Here is a 22,228-nt window from a genome sequence, read left to right on the forward strand (position 1 = left end):
TTACTAGCTGTTGCTATCCGAAAACGTGCCACTACATAGTTGCATGTTAAAAGCTTGGTTTACACTTTACACTATTATAATAAAACTTTATTTCCAATGTTTACCAATAGACTATGTGGGGCTTAATAATTTATATTAACATAGCTCACATTTGTGGTAGTTTGGGTTTGGGTAAAAATAAATAAACTTTGTTATGTTCTTTCATTTATTTATCATTTTACTTAATATGAATAGAAAAATGAAAATGAAAATTTAATATAACACAAAATTTAATTTAATTTTGGATAACATATGAAAATAAGACATTGTAAAATATAAGTTAAATAAATTTCCTAGAGTTGAGATAAAGATAGGAATGAAAAACAAAGGTCACATAGAATAAGAGATACACAAAACACATGGAACGAATTTCAATGAATATGTTCTCTTTTTTCATATATTTTTAAATTCAAGCATAATTAAAAAACATGTGTAAACAATTTGTCTCTTCTATAAACACAACATTCTTTTTGTATTTTTACATGCACATGTATAAAATGAAGCTTATCATACTCTTTAACAAAATTATGAAATTAAAAAAAATATGACGAATGGAGAAAAAAACTTTAAGTTCAATCTATAAAAATAATATGTATTATGATTTTAAAAAATATACTTCTATTTATTATTAGTTCAATTTTAAAATTCATACGGGGCTTCCGAATTGTTTGAGCCGGCTCTGCCTACGAATAAAAACAACAAAAAATTCAATCCAATTAGCTCTTGCATTTCCTCTTTAAAAGAAGCGTCAATTAACTTGGCTTGGTGTAGATCACATGCCTGCAAAACCTACAAAGATTGACCAAGCTGCAAAGATACTTTTTAAAATATAATATTTAAAATATAAAAAAAGTTGCATGTATATTAGACGCCAAATGAATTGATACCTCCTCCTATAACTTGTACAATTGAATTGACTTGCCCTATAAGAGACATCAATTCAATTGGTTTCGCTTCTAAATTATTTAGTGCTTCCGGCAATTAGATTGACTCCGCCTCTGTTTGGTTGGAGGTAAATGGAGGGAAGAGGAGGGGAGAATTTTTAATAGTTTATGTGTTTGGTTCAAATTTTAAAAGAGGGATGAGAGGTAGATGGAGGGGACCAAATTCCCTCCTGAGCCACTTTTTGTTTCCCCCGATTCGGGGAGATTCGGAGGGGAGGGGAGGTGCTCCATACTAGTTATAATTATATCTACATATTTACCCTTATTATAATTATAATTATTATTTTTTATTTTATTTTTTATATTTTTATGTTACTTTTTAATTATTGTAATATTTTTGTTTCAAATATTTTTGTTAGATTTTATTATTCGATAATTTTTGTTAAACTATATATTATAACTGTTACGTTTTTATAAATTTTTTTCATCAAAGAATTTGTATTTAAATTATAAATGGTAAATATCGTGAATCTTATTATAAAATTATAAGATTAAAAATATAAATTTGTAAATAAAATTCCTCCCCTCCTCTCCCCATCATATTTTGAACCAAACATACATATATGTAATTAAAATTCATCCCCTTCTTTCCCCTCATCTCCCCTCCCCTTAATAAAAATTTCTCCCATTCCTTCCCCTAGATTGAACCAAACGGATCCTAAATTGAAAAAAAAATGGTTGATTATTTTAAAATAAAATACTACTACATAAAATAATGGTTATTTAAGTAATTTTTTTTAGAAAACTATTATTTTGAAGAAAAAATTATCAAAGGAATTAAATAAATAAAAAAACACACTTCTTGAAGAAAGATGTTATAATAACATGCTATTTACTCAATGATTAATATATGGTGCATGGGTTTTCTTTTTCTCCTTTTCATCTGGATTATTGACATTGAGTGGCATTCAAGTCTTCGTTTTCAAATTGCAATCCCCTGCCACGTGTTTACGCCGCGTTTCGAAACTCTGAAAAAACCGATTGCTTCCTCCTCCGGTTATCCATATTCAATCGTCAGATCTCAACCATCCACACCATAATCAACCAAAGGAGGAGGTTAATTTCTCCAATTTCTTCATCGTTTTTCTTTTCCAATTTCATTCATCTTTTCTGATTATTCAATTTACCGATTCACTGAATTTTAACATTTATCGTGTTTCCTGTTAGTCATAACTGAATCTGTTATTAACTGAATTAGTAATTGGATCCATTAATTCATGTATTTATTCCTTTGAATTTGGTTTCTAATTGTGTGGATTTTGTGTATGTGAGTGTGATTGATGATCGGTTAGAATTTTTGTTTTTAGGAAACAAGAGGGAATAATGACGGATGACAAAGCAGTTGAGGAAGTTGAAAAGAAAGAGAAAAGTCCTACTGCTGCTGCTGGGAATGAAAAGAAAAAGGGAAAAGGATTCTTTTCTCGAATTTGGACTGGATTCTTTAGGTTTTTTAGGTTACACGGCGATGATTTTGAGAAACGCCTTCAGCATATTTCTAAAGAGGAAGCTTCTATTATTGCTAAAGTCGCCAGGAGATCGCGATCAAGGAGGCGCGTGTCCCGCAATCTCATTGTATTTTCTATTATATTTGAGGTATTATGATATATTTTAGTGGTTTCTTTCATTTTTGGAAACTTTCAGTTATTGCTTTAATTATTTGTAGGAACTAGAATTTTAACTTATCTAGTAAAAATATTAGAGTGTTGAGGTAACACCTATAGTCCAGAAGATGGAAAATAGACTTTGGTGGTTTGGGCATGTAGAGAGATGACCTGTAGATTCTGTGGTAAGGAGACTAGATCATATGGAGAGAAGTCAAACAATTAGAGGAAGAGGAAGATCTAGAAAGACTATAAGAGAAATTATTATTAAGAAAGATCTCAAGATCTCAAGTCAAACAATTTGGTTTAATATTAGTTACTAGTTAGTAGTTACTAGTTCATATTAGTTATCGATTTTGATCGAATAGCTAATTAAATGATTATTTGGTATCTATCAGTAAGTAAATTGCTGACTTGCTGCCATGCCCCTAAAATGTAGCCTTTTTTTTCGTTGTAATGAAAAATATGATTTTGCTGAAAATAGTTTCAACTTTCAGGTCATTGCTGTAGGTTATGCTATTATGACAACACGATCTGTGGGTATCGATTGGAAAATGAGGGCAATCCGGGTTTTACCAATGTTTCTTTTGCCTGCACTATCAACTGCTGCTTATTCAGCATTTATCAGCTTCACAAGAATGTGTAAGTGTTAGAAGCTTTTATTCAGCATTTATTTCTTCTTTCACAATCAGGGCTTCAAATGTACGATGTGTGTTCTACTGTGATTGAGTTTACTCTAGTGTTGCTTTGTTTGCAGCTGTCATATATGTGAATGAAATCTTAACTTTCATGTCGTCATTCTCAATTTTAATATCATCTAGTGGTCTTGTTTATGATATAAACTAAACATTTTATAATCACAAGGAGTTATAAATTCATCGCCAATTACAATTTCTGCCAGTTTTCTTAACTATGAGAAATGCCCTCATAATTGTTAGAGCCAGCGGAAAAGTCTGCAGTTCAGTACTTCTTGAAATGAATAGTTTTGATGAAAGAATTTCCTCATGCTATCAATCAATGAATCCAGGGTATTCAATCATGTACAGACAGTTTATGAAACTTGTGTGTATAGAAAATTGCTTGAAGGAGTAGCATTTAATTTGATAAAGAAATTTGTTGCTATCAATAATAAGTTATAAAGGCTGTAATGATTTGAACATCAATAAGTGACGAATAAAATTTCCTAATTTTGTTGGTTTAATTCATAATGTGTGACTATGTATGTAGGTGATCAAAGGGACCAAAATGTTCTTGAAAAGCTTCGAGCTGAAAGGCAAGCAAAAATTGACGAGCTCAAAGAAAAAACAAACTATTACTCCACACAACAGCTTATTCAGGTGATTGTTTGAAGAATTGAAACAAGGAACAAGGATTGTTACATGGTTTTCAATATGCTACATAATTTTAATGCTGTTTGGAGCAGACAAAATAAATTTGAGACTTGGTGAACACAATGTGGTCTATGAAGGTTCAATGATGTGAAAATCTAAGTTGATAGGCACAACACATTAGTTCATTTTCAGAATCTTATCAGAGTTTGATGACAGGCCTCCTAATTCTCAGTTAGGTTTTTTTTGTACATGGAAGAATCAATGATTTGAACATACAACATGACTAATTGAATCAAATTTCCATTATTCATTATGAATTAAGCCCATGCGTGTGCTTTAAACTATGTTACAGAGAGTAGCTTTTGATGGTATATATTCACTTCTGCTCTACGATTGCTGACTATTATACCTGTGATGATGTACAGAGATATGATCCAGACCCAGCCGCAAAGGCAGCTGCTGCAACTGTTTTGGCGTCTAAATTGGGTGCAGATTCTGGTTTGCAATGGTACATGGGTGAGGACTCCAATCGCAGCGGTGCTTCAACAGGGAAAAGCAATGATGTTGAACTTGTGCAGTCCTCTGGACTTCGAAATCGGAAACAAGCTCAAACTAGATCCACTGGTACAGGGACAACCTCACCAAATTTTGCTGATCAACAATTAGTAGGTTCAGGTTCAGGTGGATTCGATCAAACCCCGGGGTCTGAGTATAATCAACATGTTGTTGTTGAACATCAACCTCAAAGTTCAAACCCACAAGATGCAGGATGGATTGCAAGAATTGCAGCGTTGCTTGTGGGTGAGGATCCAACTCAATCTTATGCTCTCATATGCGGCAACTGCCACATGCATAACGGTAAGGGGCTGGGTTTTATCGTTTATGCTGTTGTCCCTTTTGCATTTATTGCAGGAAAAACATATGATTGTTATTAACATTGATGAATAGTACATTAACGAAGAAGAATGTATTTTATTTTATCTATTTATTTATGTTCAGGTCTTGCTCGAAAGGAGGATTTCCCATTTATCACTTATTACTGCCCGCATTGCCAAGCGCTGAACAAACCAAAGCAATTGGACGGTGTCTCCGGCCTTCCTTCCCCTAATTCGAGGTCTGTGCAAATGGAAGAACGTATATTGGCTCTTCCTTCCCCTAATGCGGACGGTTCTGTGCAATTGGACGGACATATCTCTGGCCTTCCTTCCCCTAATGCGGGGTCTGTGCAATTGGATGAACACGCCTCGGGCCTTCCTTCTCCCCAAACAGGCGACAGTGACGCAGTTTTAAATGCTAGTGCTTCTGCTACAGAGAGCACAATCACAGGCAATAGTCCCGTAAACGGCAGCCCTGAGATTGAGGAAGTATCAGAAAGGACAAGTTTAGAGGAGAAAACTGATTGAAATAGCAGCTTCTTTTGGTGATTTGGGTGTTGGAATGTCATGTTTTACCCCTTGTTCCATGGCAGGAGCTGACTATAAGGGGAGAAACTATGCAATTGGTTTCCTTTGTTGGTTTTGCTACACGAAGAGTGCTGAAATACTTTGATACATATTGTGATTTGTTATACATAGATTAGATGGATTGCTTGTGAGATAAGGCAATTTTGGCTTTTTGGTATTCTTTAAAACGTGAGAGAAGTTTTGAAAACTGAGTTATATCCATATTGTGCATTCCTATTTCCTACCATAATATCTCCATTTTTTTTAAGGCTGTGTTTGTTTCCGCGTTGGAATTGTCCAGTGCGTACCTTCGCTGCTTCGCATTGACCGTTTATAGCTTCCAAATTATCATGATCGATAGTTGTTGCGAGTTGCGACACTCGGAAAAATAGCATAAGAATTTTGGTGTATAAATGTATATATATTTTTAAAGGTGAATTCTTATTTACCCAACTCAAAAAGTTGGGTAAGGTTACCTTTAGTGTAAAATGCATTGAAAACATCAATCAATTATTCTATATAATAAATAATTAAATACATAAAAATTAAATGGTGTCATTTGATTGGTGGAAGGTACACTACCCATCTTTTTGTGATGGGTAGAGAAGTTGTCCCCATTTTTAAATAGTGGCAGCATTTAGTTTAATTGAATTGTCTCACACTCAAAATATGAGTAATTGATTCATAAGATGGAAAGGATATACTTTTGAGATATTAATTAAGGCCATTTCTTAATCCACCCCTATATTAGACACCTAGCGCAATTGCATATATGCATTGCCCCCTACTTTTGGAGATACATATTAGGAAGTATTTTTTTAACAAATTTTTTTTTTCTAAAGCTACATCTACACAAGTATTTTAAACGGGTATAACACTAAAAAATTTAATATAAAAGTATTATTTTAAAATTGTATATTTAATTTTTTTTAATTGTTTTATTTAATAAATTAAAAAGGCTCCTAATGCTATCATTACCAAAGCAAAGCAACAAATGGCGGCAGGTAAAGGAAAAGTGCGGCGAAATTCTATGTGACCATGAAAGTTTAGTTTTGTAATTTCTGGAAATTACGATGAAAGAGATAATAGATGTTGGAAATCACTGTGGAAGAAGTAGTAGACGTGCGTTTGGCTACTCAAACGTCAAACCAGACACACCAAAAATTGATTTGAAAACGTAATTTAAATTATGCAATTAAAATTTTAAAAGGAAAAATATGCAAGAAACTTAAAACTCATACAAATAAATAAAATTATAAATACAATTTGGTATAATATAAGATGCCAGAAGAGGGAATAAAGTTAAAAAATTAATTACATTTATCACTTTAAATAGATCTTTTCTATTCGATGATTCATGAAAGATGCAAGTTTGAGTTTTTACTAAATATTTAGCGTAAATTAAAAATCTTGTGCAATTTTATTTTGAATTTATTAAAAAAATCGGTACATGTTTTGCCCCTATTAGATATTTTAAAAAATTCAATATACTAGATATTTTGAACTATCCGATGTACTGAATTTGCTTAATATGTTTTATTTACATGTTTCATTTGAAATTTGAATTTTTTTAATCGAGTTATGAGATCTATGAGTAATTTATTTTGTTTTAATTGAAAAAGCGCTCTCTCTCTCTCTCTCACTCACTCACTCAGTAAAGTGTTATCATAGCACAAATCTATTGGGAGACAACATTTTATTATTGTGGTTACCATTCGTTTTGATATAACAAATAGGCAATAGGCGGGATGGACAAATTGATTCTTAGTTGTGAGAAGGGAGGAAATTATAATAAGAAAGAAAAGTCAGAGGTTACTTGTAGTAGAAGATTTCAATTCTCCTTTAGATTGAGATATGTACCAAGTGGTTGTGATTGGAACATAAAGGTTATATGTGGTATTTACAATCTTACTCTAGTTGAGGATTTAGACGATCATGACATACTAGGTCATCTAAAACTCGAAGAAAAACAATTTGTGAATAACATGACAAAGTACCACATGGCATCAAGGTTTATAATGAGTGCATTGAAATATAGGAATGTTGATAGTCTAACAAATATGGTGCAAGTGTGTAAGGAAATATTGACATATTGGTCTACCAGTAGAGATCCATTTACGAAAATACAACATTTGTTGACCTTAATTCATAATGCGAAATATATGTGTTGTACCAAAGATATGGATAACTCGTATGTTGTGGGTGATATATTATGGACACATCTTGATTTTGTTAAGCTTTTGAATATGTTTCATATGGTTTTAATCTTTGTCTGCACATATAAAATCAACAAGTATAGGCTACCAAGTATAGGCTACCCCTACTTGAGATTGTTGGTGTAATGTCAACCAAATTGATTTTCTTTGTTGAATTTTCTTACTTTGAACATGAAAAAGAGGAAAATTCACATGGGAATTGGAGAAGTTGAAAGAGTTGTTCACATCTGAGAAGTTGTTTTCCAGGGTCTAGGTGACTAATCGCAAACTTTCCCTGATGAGTGCCATTGAGGTTAATAGACAAAAGCATGTGATGGAACTATAGAACAAAGTCATATATTCAAATAGGATGTTTGAGTATGATTAACACTTGTAACATTTTGAGCTAGTATGTGCTGATACCTATTGCTTTGTTGATTATGTTAACCAAACATGGTTGTCACCATATAAGGAGAAATTTATTGTTGCATGCACTAACCAAGTCACTCATTTAGGGAACATGACAACAAACACGTACATTTTTAATATTGCGAGTTTAATATTATTATGTAAATATTAATTAAATTATTTATTACATATTTCTATAATATTGTTGTACAAGATTGAGTATGCCAATTGAAGACTCAAAAACATATTGCATACTAGTATAAGAAATTTGTGTAGATGTTGGGAGATAATCAACACCACGTGGAAGCTGCAGTTAGGTGCAATTAGAGAATCATTTCTAAAAAGTATTGTCAATATTTAGCATCGACATAACACTCATTTTTATTCGAGATTGCAAGACTTCTTATCAATTCAGTGTAAACATTACATTGCAAAAGAGTTAGAACGAGTTAATATAGTAGGTACTGACAACGTTGCATGTGGATGCTTAATTAGGATAATACATGTGTTAGATTGTGCATGTAAACTTGCAAATATTCAAACACAAGGTGATCCCGTTCCATTGGAATTCATTCATGTGTTTTGGAGGAAATTACACATTAAAGAATATGAAGTCATTGAAGAAGAAAGTGAGACACATCTGGACTTAAACGATGAATATGAGGAGTTAAAAAATTATTTCAACACATTAGATATTATTGTTCTAAGAGCTATTTGAGAAAAGGTGCATAAATTTACATATTCATATATAACTTCTATGTGTTCGCTACTAGTGAAGTACAAGCCAAAAAAATGAGTCAAAAAGAGTAAAAAGGGGATAAAAAGTATTTTGCATCATGATTATTCATATTGGAAGTATGTTTATGCCTTATAGGAAAGTCAAATGTCCAAGAGATCACTTATTAAAGCTCCATCAAGTCAATCGTCTAGCAAGTCTTCAAGACACCTCTTTTTGTCTTAGTTTCCTATTTTCTTGAATGACTGTATTGAATATATTGTAGATATGAAGGATGATTAAAATTGTGGTTTTCGGACTCTTGGATATTTACTTGGATGGGGTGAAGAGTCATTCTCCTTTGTTTAAATGAGGTTAGAAGGTGAATTTTTTCACAATAATGATTTGTATTTCAAGTTATTCAATGACATAATATCAGAAGTTAGGAGTTCATTATGAATCTCTAGCTTGGTGTTCAATGGTGTGACAAATGCATGAAGATTCCTGACATGAGTTATCTTATTGCTTCTACATACAATTTAATATTGGTCTTGTTGTTGTCATGCAACCTTAACATCACATTCTTCTCACCTGTGATATCTCTATCGAAGTCAACGAGCATGTTAACTTATGTTGATTTATGTTAAGTTATGTTCATGTTATGCTATGCAAGGTCAAGTTGAGTTAAAGTCACAACAAAATAAAATAATTCACAACATCATAAATATAAATAAGTCACAACAACACCAAATAATGTCACATGGACAACAAATAATGACAATGTACAAATAATGACAAATAAGCAACGTCTTTTAAAGATGAATATTCTAACCATGAAGAAAAAAGACTAAACCAAGTGTATTAAAATAGTTTTGATAGTTTTCTTTACCATACCACATTTAAAATAAGCTCTTCGTATTTCATCCATTTGATTTAATGGATATTCTCACATTAAAAGATATTTTTCAGGATCTATTAACATTTTCTTTAACTTTTGGATTCTCAAGAACTCTTTGAGTTTCAAATATAAAAGTTAAACTTTCTTCATTTCTTTCTTTCCTCTTACAAAAAAAAATCAATTTTTTTTACTTTTTATTATCACTTTTGTACTGCAAAATCAATTAAATAAATTAACAAAAATACACTTTAAGTTGAATTTTGTTCAACTAAAATTGAATATAAAATAATTGAACAGTATTAAAAAAATACAATTAAAGAACAAAGTAAAATTTCAGTAAAAAAACATAACAAAGTAAAATGAAATCATACATTGAAATGAAAGAAAAAAAAAGAGAAGCAAGTACAAATGATTGTTCGGATGAAGAAGAAGCAATACAGTGTTGTGTTGTGTAGCAAGGGGCGACCGACATGGGTGGTGGACCAATATGCAACGATTAAGAGAGAGAGATGCATTGCTAAGTTTTTCCAATTGTAAAATTTAGTTTGAAAGAGGAACATAACTGTTCTAGAACAAAGAGGCTAATTGTTAAGGTTGTGCAAACTTGTAGTTTTTCAATTTAAGTAGAGTATTTTTTATTTTCACTGTATGAATAAAAAGTCAAAAAAAGTTTCAGCTATCCGTGGCAGAGCTAGAAATTTTAGACAGTTTTTAGACAGTTTGAACAAAAATTTTACACTATTAATTATTCATCTGTTTTAATTTTCACATCCTATTTTTACTAATGTTACCCTTAATTTTTCTCTTGATTTTGTCTAAAATCGACTATTAAATTAGAAGAGTACAAAGAAAATATGGATTGAGTCCGGGCGCGTCCCCGAACTCGCTGGGCCTTGGAACCGCTCCTGTCAGTTCATGAATACTAACACATTTGAAAAAATTCGAAAAAAAACCAAATTTTTAAAAATCCAGTATAAATGCATCAAATATATACTTTGATATCGAATAAAAATCCATATAATTGGTACTAGATTTTTAAAAATTCAATAATACATTAAATATTAATCAATATCTTTAAACAATTATTAATCATATATGTATATAATTTACATAGGAACACTATTATTTTTAATATAAAGTAGTAATAAATCCGTGCATACGCACGGATTCTGGTCTGTTATTAGTATTTGTTTAGATAATATATTTATTTCAAATAGAATGTTAAAAAAAAAATCAATAATAAATTTTTTTGTATATAAAATATTTAAATAAATAAATTTTTTCCGTATACCATTTTTAGATCATAAATACCATCTTTTGTATATAAAAATATTTAAATTAGCAATAAATATTTTCCCGTGTACAAATACTATTTATGTTTAGGTATCATTTAGAAAAACATATGGATCAATAGTAAATTTTCGTATATAAAAATATTTAAATCAATAATAATTTTTTTCTAGTGTACAATTTTTGAATCATTTTTTCTCTCTAATAAGTAATTTTTTTCTACATTTAAAAAAATATCATTTTTGGATCATAAATACCCTATTTCATATATAAAAATATTGAAATTAATAATAGATTTTTTTCCGTATACAAATATTATTTATGTTTAGGTATCATATAGAAAAGTATTTGGATCAATAGTAAATTTTCATATATAAAAATATTTAAATAAATAATAGATTTTTTGCCGTATACAATTTTTGAATCAAAATTTGTTTGATCACAAATACCATTTTTCATATATAAACATATTTAGATCATTAATAGATTTTTCTCATATACAAATATTATTTATGTTTAGGTATCATTTATAAAAATATCGGAATCAATTGTAAATTTTCATATATAAAAATATTTAGATCAATACAATTTTTTTTCCCGTATACCTTTTTTGAATAAATTTTTTTGGGATCATAAATATCATTTTTCGTATATAAAAATATTTAGATCAATAATAGATTTTTTTCCGTATACAAATATTATTTTTGTTTACGTTATCATTTAATACTAATAGAATTTGACTATAAATAATAGTTGTATGTTATAATTGAATAAGTAATACATTTTTTCTATATATATATATATATATATATATATATATATATATATATATATATATATATATATATATATTGAAAACATATATTTGTTAAATGTCATCAATAACAAATAATTTTTCTAATATTTTATTATATAATTTTATTTTTGGAAATTAAGTACTTTATTACCAAAAAACAAATAGGTACAACTGACTCACGGGTCCCGGCAGAGCAAGTCTAATTAAGCATACTCATAAACATGTATGCTTAATTTTCTATACATACGATATCTAGTTGTAATACTATAAAGAATTCTGTCAACTACTCTCATATTAAGATTTCTATCATGCTTAATTTTCTATACATACGATATCTAGTTGTAATACTATAAAGAATTATGTCAACTATTCTCATATCAAGATTTCTACCATTGAAAATCCTATCATTTCTCTCGTGCCAAATCTCGTGAATAGTTTCCGCAAAAGTTAGCTTCAAGGTCTTCCTATGCACGCCTTTTGGTTTTGTTGCTTTGGTGATCCAATCCACTACTTGATCCCACTCAAGTGGTCTACGTGTCATTTTGAGCCAAGTAAGAACCTTCTACCATAATTGTATAAATTTCATTAATGACATATATTAATATAATAATATTTTGAGTCATATAAATTAAAGTTAATGATATGACATTCATATTTCTATTTTATCTAATAACACACATTTTCAAGTATGTTTTTAATTTTATTTTAATTGAAATAATATTTTTAAAACTAAAATTTTTATTATTTTCTTAAAAAATATTATATCTTAAAATAAAAATTATTTCAAATTATATTTTTTCGTTATTAATATTCAAGTACTAAAGTTAATTTTTAAAAATTAAATACTATTTTAAATGTAAATTAGCAATCATTTAAAATGATCATAATATCTTTTTATTAAAAAATTATTTATTAAAATATTTTGATTAATAATTTATTAGAAATAATAATAATAATAAAGTTATAAAAAGTAATAAGTGAGTTGTAAAGTGAAAAGTGAAAAATGAAAATTGAGTTAAAAAAAACCAAAAATAAAGACATTTTTGTCCCCTAATTATTAATTTAAACTAAGTTAACAAAAGAGTATTTTTGTTAATTCTAGAACAACAACTTTTTTTATATTATTAATTATATTTTTTGTTATTAATATTTAATTATTAAAGTTAATTTTTTAAAATTAAATATTATTTTAAATATACATTAACAATCATTTAAAATGATCATAATAATTTTTTATCAAAAAATATTTTATTATATTATTTTGATTAATAATTTATTAAAAATAATAATAAATTATAAAAAGTAAAAAATGAGTTGAAAAAAAAATTATCCTCAAATTATTAATTTAGATTAAATTAATAAAATAATTTTTTTATTATTTACAAAACAACAACTATTTATATTATAGATTTTTTGTTGTAATTTTTAAATCAATATCTCTAATAATTTATTGACAAAAATCCATCCATCTGACACAAGAGTTGTATGAGTGACTGAACCATTATACCTTTTCAGTTGTGACATGACATTCCCCATCCCAACAACCAAACAAAACAAATCCCTCTCTATTTTCTCTTTTCTCTCTCTAACACTTACTTTATTTTATTTATCCTTTTCTCCCTCCCCTAAAAAAGGTACTAATTCTGCAAAATTACTCATTCAGTAATTCTGAATTACTACCAAATAATAATAATAATAATAATAATAATAATAATAATAATAATAATAATAATAATAATAATAATAATAAAAATGTTACTATTGTTCATTCTTTGCTTCTAATTTTTCCAGAAAATTCAAAGCACTTTTCTATCCAGCTGAAACCAGCTTCAATTCCTCTCTAAACACCACAACAACAATTTCTCTGCTCCACTATCATTCATTCAATCAGGTAATGCCTTCCAATTCTGTTCAAATATTCGCGTTTTCTCATCTCTACATCCCTTTGATTTCGTTCATTTTCCTCTCGACAAATTCTAGGGTTCTTCTTTTGATTCACCTAATTTCATATCTCAGAATAATCATTTTATCATTGTAGTATGAGTAGACCGATCACCCGGAGCAAAAATAAAAAACTAAAACAGGATGATGATGGTGTCTGCACTAGTGAAATTTGGAGGTACTTTCAGTTTTTTTAATCAGTACGTGATGTGAATTGAAATGTAGTTTTTTTTTATTACTTGTTTTTATGTATTGTTGTTCAATTTCAATGTGTAGGAAAATTCACGAAACCGGTGTGGTTACTGAGGATGATATTAATCAACTGTATATGATTTGTAAACCGGTTTGTTCCGGCTGCCGTGTCAATACGAAAGATAATCCGAATTGCTTTTGTGGATTGGTTCCGCCTTTAAATGGAGCTAGGAAGTCTGGTTTATGGGAGAAGGTGTCGGATTTCGTTGAAAGTCTTGGCCCTGATCCGAACAAGGATCTTCGTGCTTCTGATGATTCGCCTGCAGGTTTAACGAATCTAGGGGCAACGTGTTATGCGAATGGAATACTGCAGTGTTTGTACATGAATAAGTTATTCCGAGAAGGGATGTTTTCTGTGGAGCCGGATGTTTTAAGGCGACAACCGGTGTTAGATCAATTAGCGAGACTTTTTGCGCAGTTGCAAGGTAGTAAATTGGCTTTTGTAGATTCTTCTCCGTTTGTGAAGACGCTGGAGTTGGATAATGGAGTTCAGCAGGATAGCCATGAGTTTTTGACGTTGCTTCTGTCGTTGCTTGAGCGTTGTCTGAGTCATTCCAAAGTTCCGAAGGCTAGAACAATAGTTCAAGATCTTTTCCGCGGAAGTGTGTCTCATGTGACAACGTATGAATCATTGAGTCTGAGCAACTTTTTAGCTAATAGACAATCGTATTATCCATATAATATTCGTAGTTTCTATACCCTGTTAAGAGATTTTTCAAATATCCTATAGCTTCTTATTAATATTTGACCCCTCTTACTACTACTACTACTACCTGCAAGAAATATTCATAAACAGGCCTAAAGAACAATCACCGATAATGCAGAGCTACTGATCCATAATATGGCTTTGGTTACTGTTGTCAGATCTTCCCCATAATATGCACTGAGTATATTTTTTCAGGAGGAGTATTTTTCATATTGCCAACATCGATTTTGATTATATTTTGTAATAATAACGATGCTAAATGCTTCAATTCTATGTTGAGTACTGTTTATTTTTGAAATATAATTCATGGAACTAGACTTTTTTTTTCATAACTGGTCAGAACTAAAAAAAAACTATGGTAATTTATGTCAAAATGATCTAAATTATCTTTCTATTTACAATCTACTTTTATATATTAGATGTATGTGTGACCAGCAGTATCTATATGTATATGACTAATACACATCTCTTCTAATTATATGACTTATTATGCAGGTGCTCACAATGTGGAAGAGATTCTGAAGCTTCTTCCAAAACAGAAGATTTCTATGAGTTGGAGTTGAATGTCAAGGGATTGAAAAGTTTAGATGAGAGCCTGGATGATTACCTAACTGTTGAAGAGCTTCATGGAGACAATCAATATTTTTGTGAGTCATGCAACACAAGAGTTGATGCTACTCGCAGCATCAAGCTGTGTACCCTACCTGATGTACTTAATTTTCAACTTAAACGTTGTGTCTTTCTTCCAAAGGTATTCTGATTGTCTTCATAATTAATTTTCATAATTTTGTTATAATTATGATGGGAAGGATACTACTAGTGGCATACTTTATGTTGTTGTTTACTCATCATAAGAAAGAAAGGAATAAGTATTAGATAAAAAGTAATGTGGCTTCCTCGTCACCATAAATAATCTATGAAGAAAAAATTAGATGGATTAAAAAATTGCCTTTCTATTGATTATCTTCGCTTCACAACTGAGTAATGTAAAAGTACAACCATGCTTGTTTTGCACATCTACCCTCTATTTTGGAAAATGACACTTTCATCACCAGACGAATCAGCGCGCATACTTTGTCTAATTTAATTCAAATAGGCCTTTTAGGGCTGTTTATCTCCAAGGCTCTTAATATCATCATCAGCTAGTTTTGAATCCCTACTATCAACTTTGTGACTTAAAAAGATGATATGAAAATTTTAGATGAAGTTATGAAACCAGTATTAAGAGTTTTCAAATTGAGTGAAATCAAGTTCACAAAATGTTCAACTCTCAAGAGAGGAAAATGTAATATACCCCTTTCATATATGGTGTAAAGTTTGATTTCCTGGACCACTACTTGTATTCTTACAGGTGTGCTTCTCTATTTATCTATTTGTGTTTGCAGACTACTACAAAAAAGAAAATTACTTCTGCATTTTCATTTCCTGTGCAACTTGATATGCGGCATAGACTGTATGAGTTATCTCAGTTTGATTTGGTGTATGACTTGTCAGCTGTACTGATTCACAAGGGATCCGGTGTTAATAGTGGCCATTACATCGCTCACATCAAGGACAAAAATACGGGGCAGTGGTGGGAATTTGATGATGAACACGTTACTAATTTAGGTAACCATCCATTTGGCGAAGGATCTTCTAGTTCTACTACTAAATCCGTTGCAACTGATGCAACTCGCTCTGACTGTTCTGAAGCAAGGATAGCTGAATGTAATGGAAACGGTTTAAACACCACTCATTCACAGTCTTCACTTATGGAAACATTTTCTTCTTGTGATGCTTACATGTTGATGTACCATCTTAAACATACAAAAAATATAAGTGAAAATGGGGGTATAGTTTGTGGAGCTAACCATAGAGAAATAGAAGGCGTTGTAGCTAGTGCACGAGACGATGTTTCTCTTCCTTCTCATCTTTATGATGAAATTCAAAATTTTAATGCCTCATATCTTGATGCTTGTCAACAATACAGTCATGGGAAAGAGTTAGAGCTGAATCGTATTACTGATAGGAGACAAGAAGTTCGATCTGTGTTGGCTGAAGCTCCTGTTCCACCTTTAGAGCGACCTTTTTATTGGATTTCTAGTGATTGGCTTCGCCAGTGGGCTGACAACATTATTCCAACGTTAGTACATATTTTTGTACAATATTATATTGATCACAAACACTTCAATGTTTTTTTAAGTAGCCTGTGACTAGATCATTTCCTTGTCGTAACTTGAGGGTTCCTTTTTGTCAATTATTTGTGTAAGGTGAATTGATGTTATTTATAAGTTTTTTACTTTGCAATGTATATGCAGTTCTATTGACAACACAGTCATCCAATGTTTACATGGGAAAGTCCCAGTTTCAAAGGTTACCTCAATAAAGCGACTGTCTGCCAAAGCATGGGATAAGTTGTTTTCCAAGGTCACTTTAGTTTGTTTGCTTTGATTAATATCTTTGGATTATTAATCATCTTCTTGTATTATGTCACTCATTGTTTGTGGATTTCTATTAATGTATTTATACTTAACCATTTTAACTAAAGTTAGTGCAAGTTATCATGACAATGTATCTTTCAGCATATTTTTACATGTTGTCAGAAAATACTGATAGGAAAGATGAAGCAAAAACTTATCAGGTGGAGCTGTTTCATACGTAATGGTCTATAGGTGAAAGTACTTAAGAAATTGAGGGAGTAATTTGTTTTAATCATGAAGTACTGCCTGTTACTTCATGGTGTTTGTCATTAAGAAAATTGGAGTCATATGGAAACCTGATATAAGAGAACTTGTCTTTGTGAAGTATTAAGATGAAGTGTTTTGTTTCTGTTAGGAGAATGCAGTGCACTAGTCTGAATGAATCAGTATCTAACAAAAAGGATAGGAAATTCATGCTCTTCAAAGAGATTTAAACATTGATGTTTTTTTTTGTGGATTGTTTTATTTGTATATCTCCTCCACATTCATGATTCTAATTGCTACTTCATGTATTCCATTTTCTTAACACACTATTCATGACATGTTCCCTTTATTGGGTTGCAAAATTCAGTATGGTGGGATGCCAACACTGTCTCATGATGATCATTGTCGGGATTGTCTGATACACGGGGCTCAGACAGTGGTATCAGCTGACACCTATCGGGGTAGAAGAGAATCATTGAAGTCACTTGCACGGGATGTTCTTGATGGGAATTGTCCAGATGGAAAGTATTTCATATCCAGACCATGGTATGACAACAAATCTTCTCTCACAGCCTTCATGCTTCAAATGATAAGGAATGGGACAAGTGGTTCTATTTCCTGTATTTGGGAACAGTTAAATATCTTGACCAACTGACCTGGTTATAAATAATTCTGCAACCTGTTCTGATTAATTTCAATTTCCTTCCTTTTTTTTCCATCTCACTATACCGATGAGTATATTTTTAGAAGTTGTTTTGCTGATGAGGAAATTTTTGAAGGTTGCAGCAGTGGTGGAAAAGAAAAGTCCTTGATGCTCCATCTGAAGCTGATGCTGGAATAACAGCGGCTATTAGTTGTCCACATGGTCTATTGATGCCTGAGCAAGCTCCTGGTGCTAAACGGGTGCTTATTCCTGAGACTTTTTGGCTCTTCTTATATGAAGATGCTATTTCTGTAAAACCTGATGATGCTTTAGGTGGCCTGATTCTTCCTTCAGGTTCTACAGAGTGTTCCCAATGCATTAATGAATTATCTGAAGCAGCATGCTTGGAGGATTCTTTGAGGTTATTTCATTTGTAATTGCCATTGATATAGAGCTAATATTGTTTATAGACACCGTTTAAGGTGATTTCTGCATTTATGCTGCAGGTCAGTTAAACAAAAGCAGCGCCAGAATCATGAGAAATTATTCCATGCTAAAAGTATGCCTCTCTCTGCGGATTGTAAATATTTCTTGCTGCCTTCTTCATGGATTTCAAAATGGAGAAATTACATCAGTCCATCATTCAAGAATCCAGATATACCTGAAACTTTAGACGGGGTAATTGATTCACTGATGTGTGAAAAGGTACATTTGTTATTTTACTCTGGAATTTGGTGACGTTTTGCATTTTAGTCGTTGCTACATGATTAATTTGCTTTAGCTACTGCACAAATGATTGTGATTGCTATTTGGAAAAATTAAAATGAAATTTTTGTATGCAACTGTTAGAAAAGGTATATCATGAAGAGGAGATCGGATACCAATTTTGACCCATTGTATGGGGAGGCTGTATGATAGGATAAGCTTATCCTATTAACTTATTCTATCTATCTTACTCACTTGTTAAAAAATAACCTGGAATCGAGGACTAGGTTAGAAATCAATATCATAAGATAGATATATTCTTCTCCTCTCCCTCTTGTTTGTGACCTTCTCTTCTCTTTTCTCTCCATCCCTTCATGAACGGCACCCGGTGCCACCCACCATCAACTACTTACAGCGCATCTGACACCTCCACCACTGCGTGATACCCTCCACCTCCTTGCATCCTCTATCATTGCCACCCCAACACCTTTTTCCACCACCACTGCTTGTCAACACCCACCACCATCGCCTGACACCATTCCCCACTGGCCACTGCCACTGAATATAAGGGTAGTGCTGTCATTTGAAAATAATTTATATCAATTCCTACCATTATCTGGTCCACCTCAAACGAGATAGGATAACATGTTCGATCTGATGGATTATCTATTGGATAGGATAAGAAATTTATCAGGCTGATATCATACAGATATTATGATTAAACACAAAATTTTACATAAACTACACTAAGGGTCCAAACTACAAAATTCACACCATTGATGCCTCCCAACCCTCGACCTATGTAATGTATAATACATAACAGCTAGCTGACTGTTCTACGAAATTAAAGACATGATTGTTCTGCATAATTAAATACTTAACGGTTCTAGATTACTGTCCAGTGGCAGAGTTCTACATTGATGCATCCTTACATCCAAATAAGTGGTTTATTGGATTTGACTCCCATCAATATCCTATTCTACTTTAATTTTCACTGTCTTTATCCTATTTTCACCACCAAACAAGCCTATCCCACATGTGTTAGTGACTTACGTAGCAGAGCTTATTGATCAACTAAACATGATTGTATGTGCATATTTAATATCTATATAGCAATTTGATTCTTTCTTCACGATTTGATCCCCAGCAATTTATGATGAATTTTGTATCTGTTGTATCAGCACTCTCAACTTGTTGAAAGACCTCCTCAACTGGTTTTCAGACGCGGTGCTATATTCCAGAGAGAATCTTCTGTAAGTTGGTTATGAAAAGAAAAGAAATAGTTTTCTGTACTCATTATCTGTACGTTAATGCAGGCAATCACATGTCAATTTCTCTATGGCAAACTTGTTCACCTGTTTTAGTATATGCTTATAATCCCTAAAAATTAAACAAGTAAATTATGAATTCTTGATATCCATTTGCTCTTTCTCTTCGTTTCTTCTTTCTTCATTTTCACATGTTGATGGGTGTAGTTTTAGTTCTTTTATGTTAATTTGGTGCCTCTCAAATTTCCACTTCCCTTTTGTGGGTTACAGGCAGGTGGCTTAACTATCATACCGGAGAATGATTGGATATGCTTTTGTGAAGAATGGGGTGGTACCAAGACCAAAGGGATATCGGCAACAATTGAGCATATTAATTATTCAGAGAACTTTTTGACTGGGTCCAGTGACAAGATGTTGGTATGCGAAGATCAGTTACAGACAGGGGATAAAGTGAAAAATGAAAATGGAACTGGAAGTGAACAAATTTTGATCAAGACTTGTCCCAAGGTAATCCAAAACTCTGTTATGTTACTGGCCCATCCTACTTTTTTTGCACTGTTCTTTTAGACATTGAGTCTTATAGTACCGCACTTAGTTTTGAAAGCCGTGTCATCGGTTTTTCTATTTTTCATCCTCTTTCTTTTTCAGCATATGCACAATACATATTTTGGTTCTATGGTAAATGTTGCTTAATGAATGCATCTCATGTTGAAAAAGGTGATTCTCAGTCTGTGGATCTTACTTGACTGACAAATTATTGAACTCGGGTGAATAATGTAGTAATGTAACTGAAGTTTGAAAGTCGTCTGTTTTTTTTTTTCAGTTGACTAAATATTACAATCTTCTCGACTCTCATTGATTGGATTCTATATATCAACTTTCATTTCAACTATTATTTCTTTTCCTTTCAATATCCAGGTTTGTGAAAGTTGCATTGGCGAAAAAGAAAGCTGTGAATTAATGCATAAACTTAACTATTGCAATGAGGACATAAGTGTAATTCTTGTACGTGGTAAGGAGGTACCTAAATCAATCTTGGAGGCCTCAAAGGGATTAACTGAAACAGATCGGCGGGTTTCCAAGCGCTCCCGGAAGACTAAAAATGGGAATTCAGCTAGTCTAAAAGTTTCTGCTTCAACATCACTATACCAGTTGAAGATGATGATATGGGAATCTTTTGGGGTAAGTAAACTCTGTTGTATACATATGCCTTAGTTCATTTTAATTGTCTTCTCAAGCGCATACTCCTATTTAAAATAACCAAGCTCTTTAACACTTTCGGCTTTACATGCATATCATTACAAAAATTGACAGGTTATATTAGTATACACATGAATTGACACGTCGTAGGTGTTTACTTTCACATTTATCAGATAGTTTTTGTTATTGATAATAGCCAGTCAAGTGAAATTTCGTGTTAGAAAGGAATCATCTTCACCATTAATGATAATCAGTGAATTGCTATGCTAGAGTGCAAAGCATCATAATGTCTAAATCTCGTTTCATGAATCTCATCAATTATAGTTGTATGCCCAGGTTGTCAAGGAAAACCAGATACTACATAAAGCTGATAGGATAATTGATATTGAAGATGAGACTGCTACCCTTGCAGATGCAAATATATTTGCCGGAGATCAGATTATAGTGAGGGATTCTGAGATCCATGAGAATCGAGATATTGCTGGTAAGCTATTTGATAGAACCATAATGGTGATAAAATCACTTTATGTTATTGCCGTAGACGTTATGAAGTACATGCAATCTTTTATCTTCCCCCAAGTAAATACTAAGATACATAAAGTCAAAAATGAATTGTATTCATCTTTTGCAGATGAGCTCTGCAGTGATAAGATGGAACTTCAGCATACCGAGGAAGGTTTTCGTGGAACACTTCTTACAGCAAACATTTCATCCCAGGTTGTTTAAGAAACGCGCTTTCAATAGGCGATATATTTATGATATCTTTTTGCTGGTGTATATACATATAAAGAAAAATCAGTTGAGTGAAGAAAAAAATAGTTGTGTACATTACAACCATGTAAATCAATATGTCTGGTGCTTTCTTATTGTTGAGCACCACTTGTTATCCTAAAGCCTAGATAAAGGCAAATTTTGGAATGTATTTTGCTACTTAAATACTAGTGATACTGATATGTTTACTTGGATTTAATTTTTAAACAGAAATTAGTCAAAAAAGATTCTTAAACAGAATTTTTTTTTCAGACTGGTCTCCACACATGAATGCTATCTCTATGAAGCTGTTAAATACAAGACATTAACTAGTTTATTTATTTTATAGTTCTGGCATAGAAATTAGTAAATTAATATGAAGTATACCCGTTACATACTACGCATTCATTCTTAATGCTTTTCATGGGAATTCAAATAGAA

At 31.6% G+C, this 22,228-nt stretch overlaps 2 protein-coding genes across 2 annotated transcripts; both read left to right on the plus strand.

Moving 5' to 3' along the window:
• Positions 1-1,822: 1,822 nt before the first annotated feature.
• LOC131660542 (uncharacterized protein At2g24330-like) lies at positions 1,823-5,625 on the plus strand. Its single transcript, XM_058929796.1, has 6 exons — positions 1,823-2,039; positions 2,291-2,576; positions 3,082-3,226; positions 3,812-3,921; positions 4,341-4,773; positions 4,915-5,625. The coding sequence occupies exons 2-6, from the start codon at positions 2,307-2,309 to the stop codon at positions 5,316-5,318; spliced, it is 1,362 nt and encodes a 453-aa protein (XP_058785779.1). The 5' UTR covers positions 1,823-2,039; positions 2,291-2,306; the 3' UTR covers positions 5,319-5,625.
• A 7,819-nt stretch (positions 5,626-13,444) lies between these two features.
• On the plus strand, positions 13,445-21,996 carry LOC131660543 (ubiquitin carboxyl-terminal hydrolase 26-like). Its single transcript, XM_058929797.1, has 14 exons — positions 13,445-13,550; positions 13,698-13,778; positions 13,877-14,473; positions 15,054-15,309; positions 15,944-16,680; positions 16,856-16,964; positions 17,589-17,767; positions 18,001-18,285; positions 18,371-18,569; positions 19,751-19,822; positions 20,108-20,344; positions 20,756-21,019; positions 21,374-21,521; positions 21,669-21,996. Exons 2-14 carry the CDS (start codon positions 13,699-13,701, stop codon positions 21,761-21,763), a joined length of 3,258 nt encoding a protein of 1,085 aa, XP_058785780.1. The 5' UTR covers positions 13,445-13,550; position 13,698; the 3' UTR covers positions 21,764-21,996.
• The last annotated feature ends 232 nt before the right edge of the window (positions 21,997-22,228 follow it).

This window comes from Vicia villosa, linkage group LG3, assembly GCF_029867415.1.
Source record: "Vicia villosa cultivar HV-30 ecotype Madison, WI linkage group LG3, Vvil1.0, whole genome shotgun sequence".
NCBI classification, from domain to species: domain Eukaryota; kingdom Viridiplantae; phylum Streptophyta; class Magnoliopsida; order Fabales; family Fabaceae; genus Vicia; species Vicia villosa.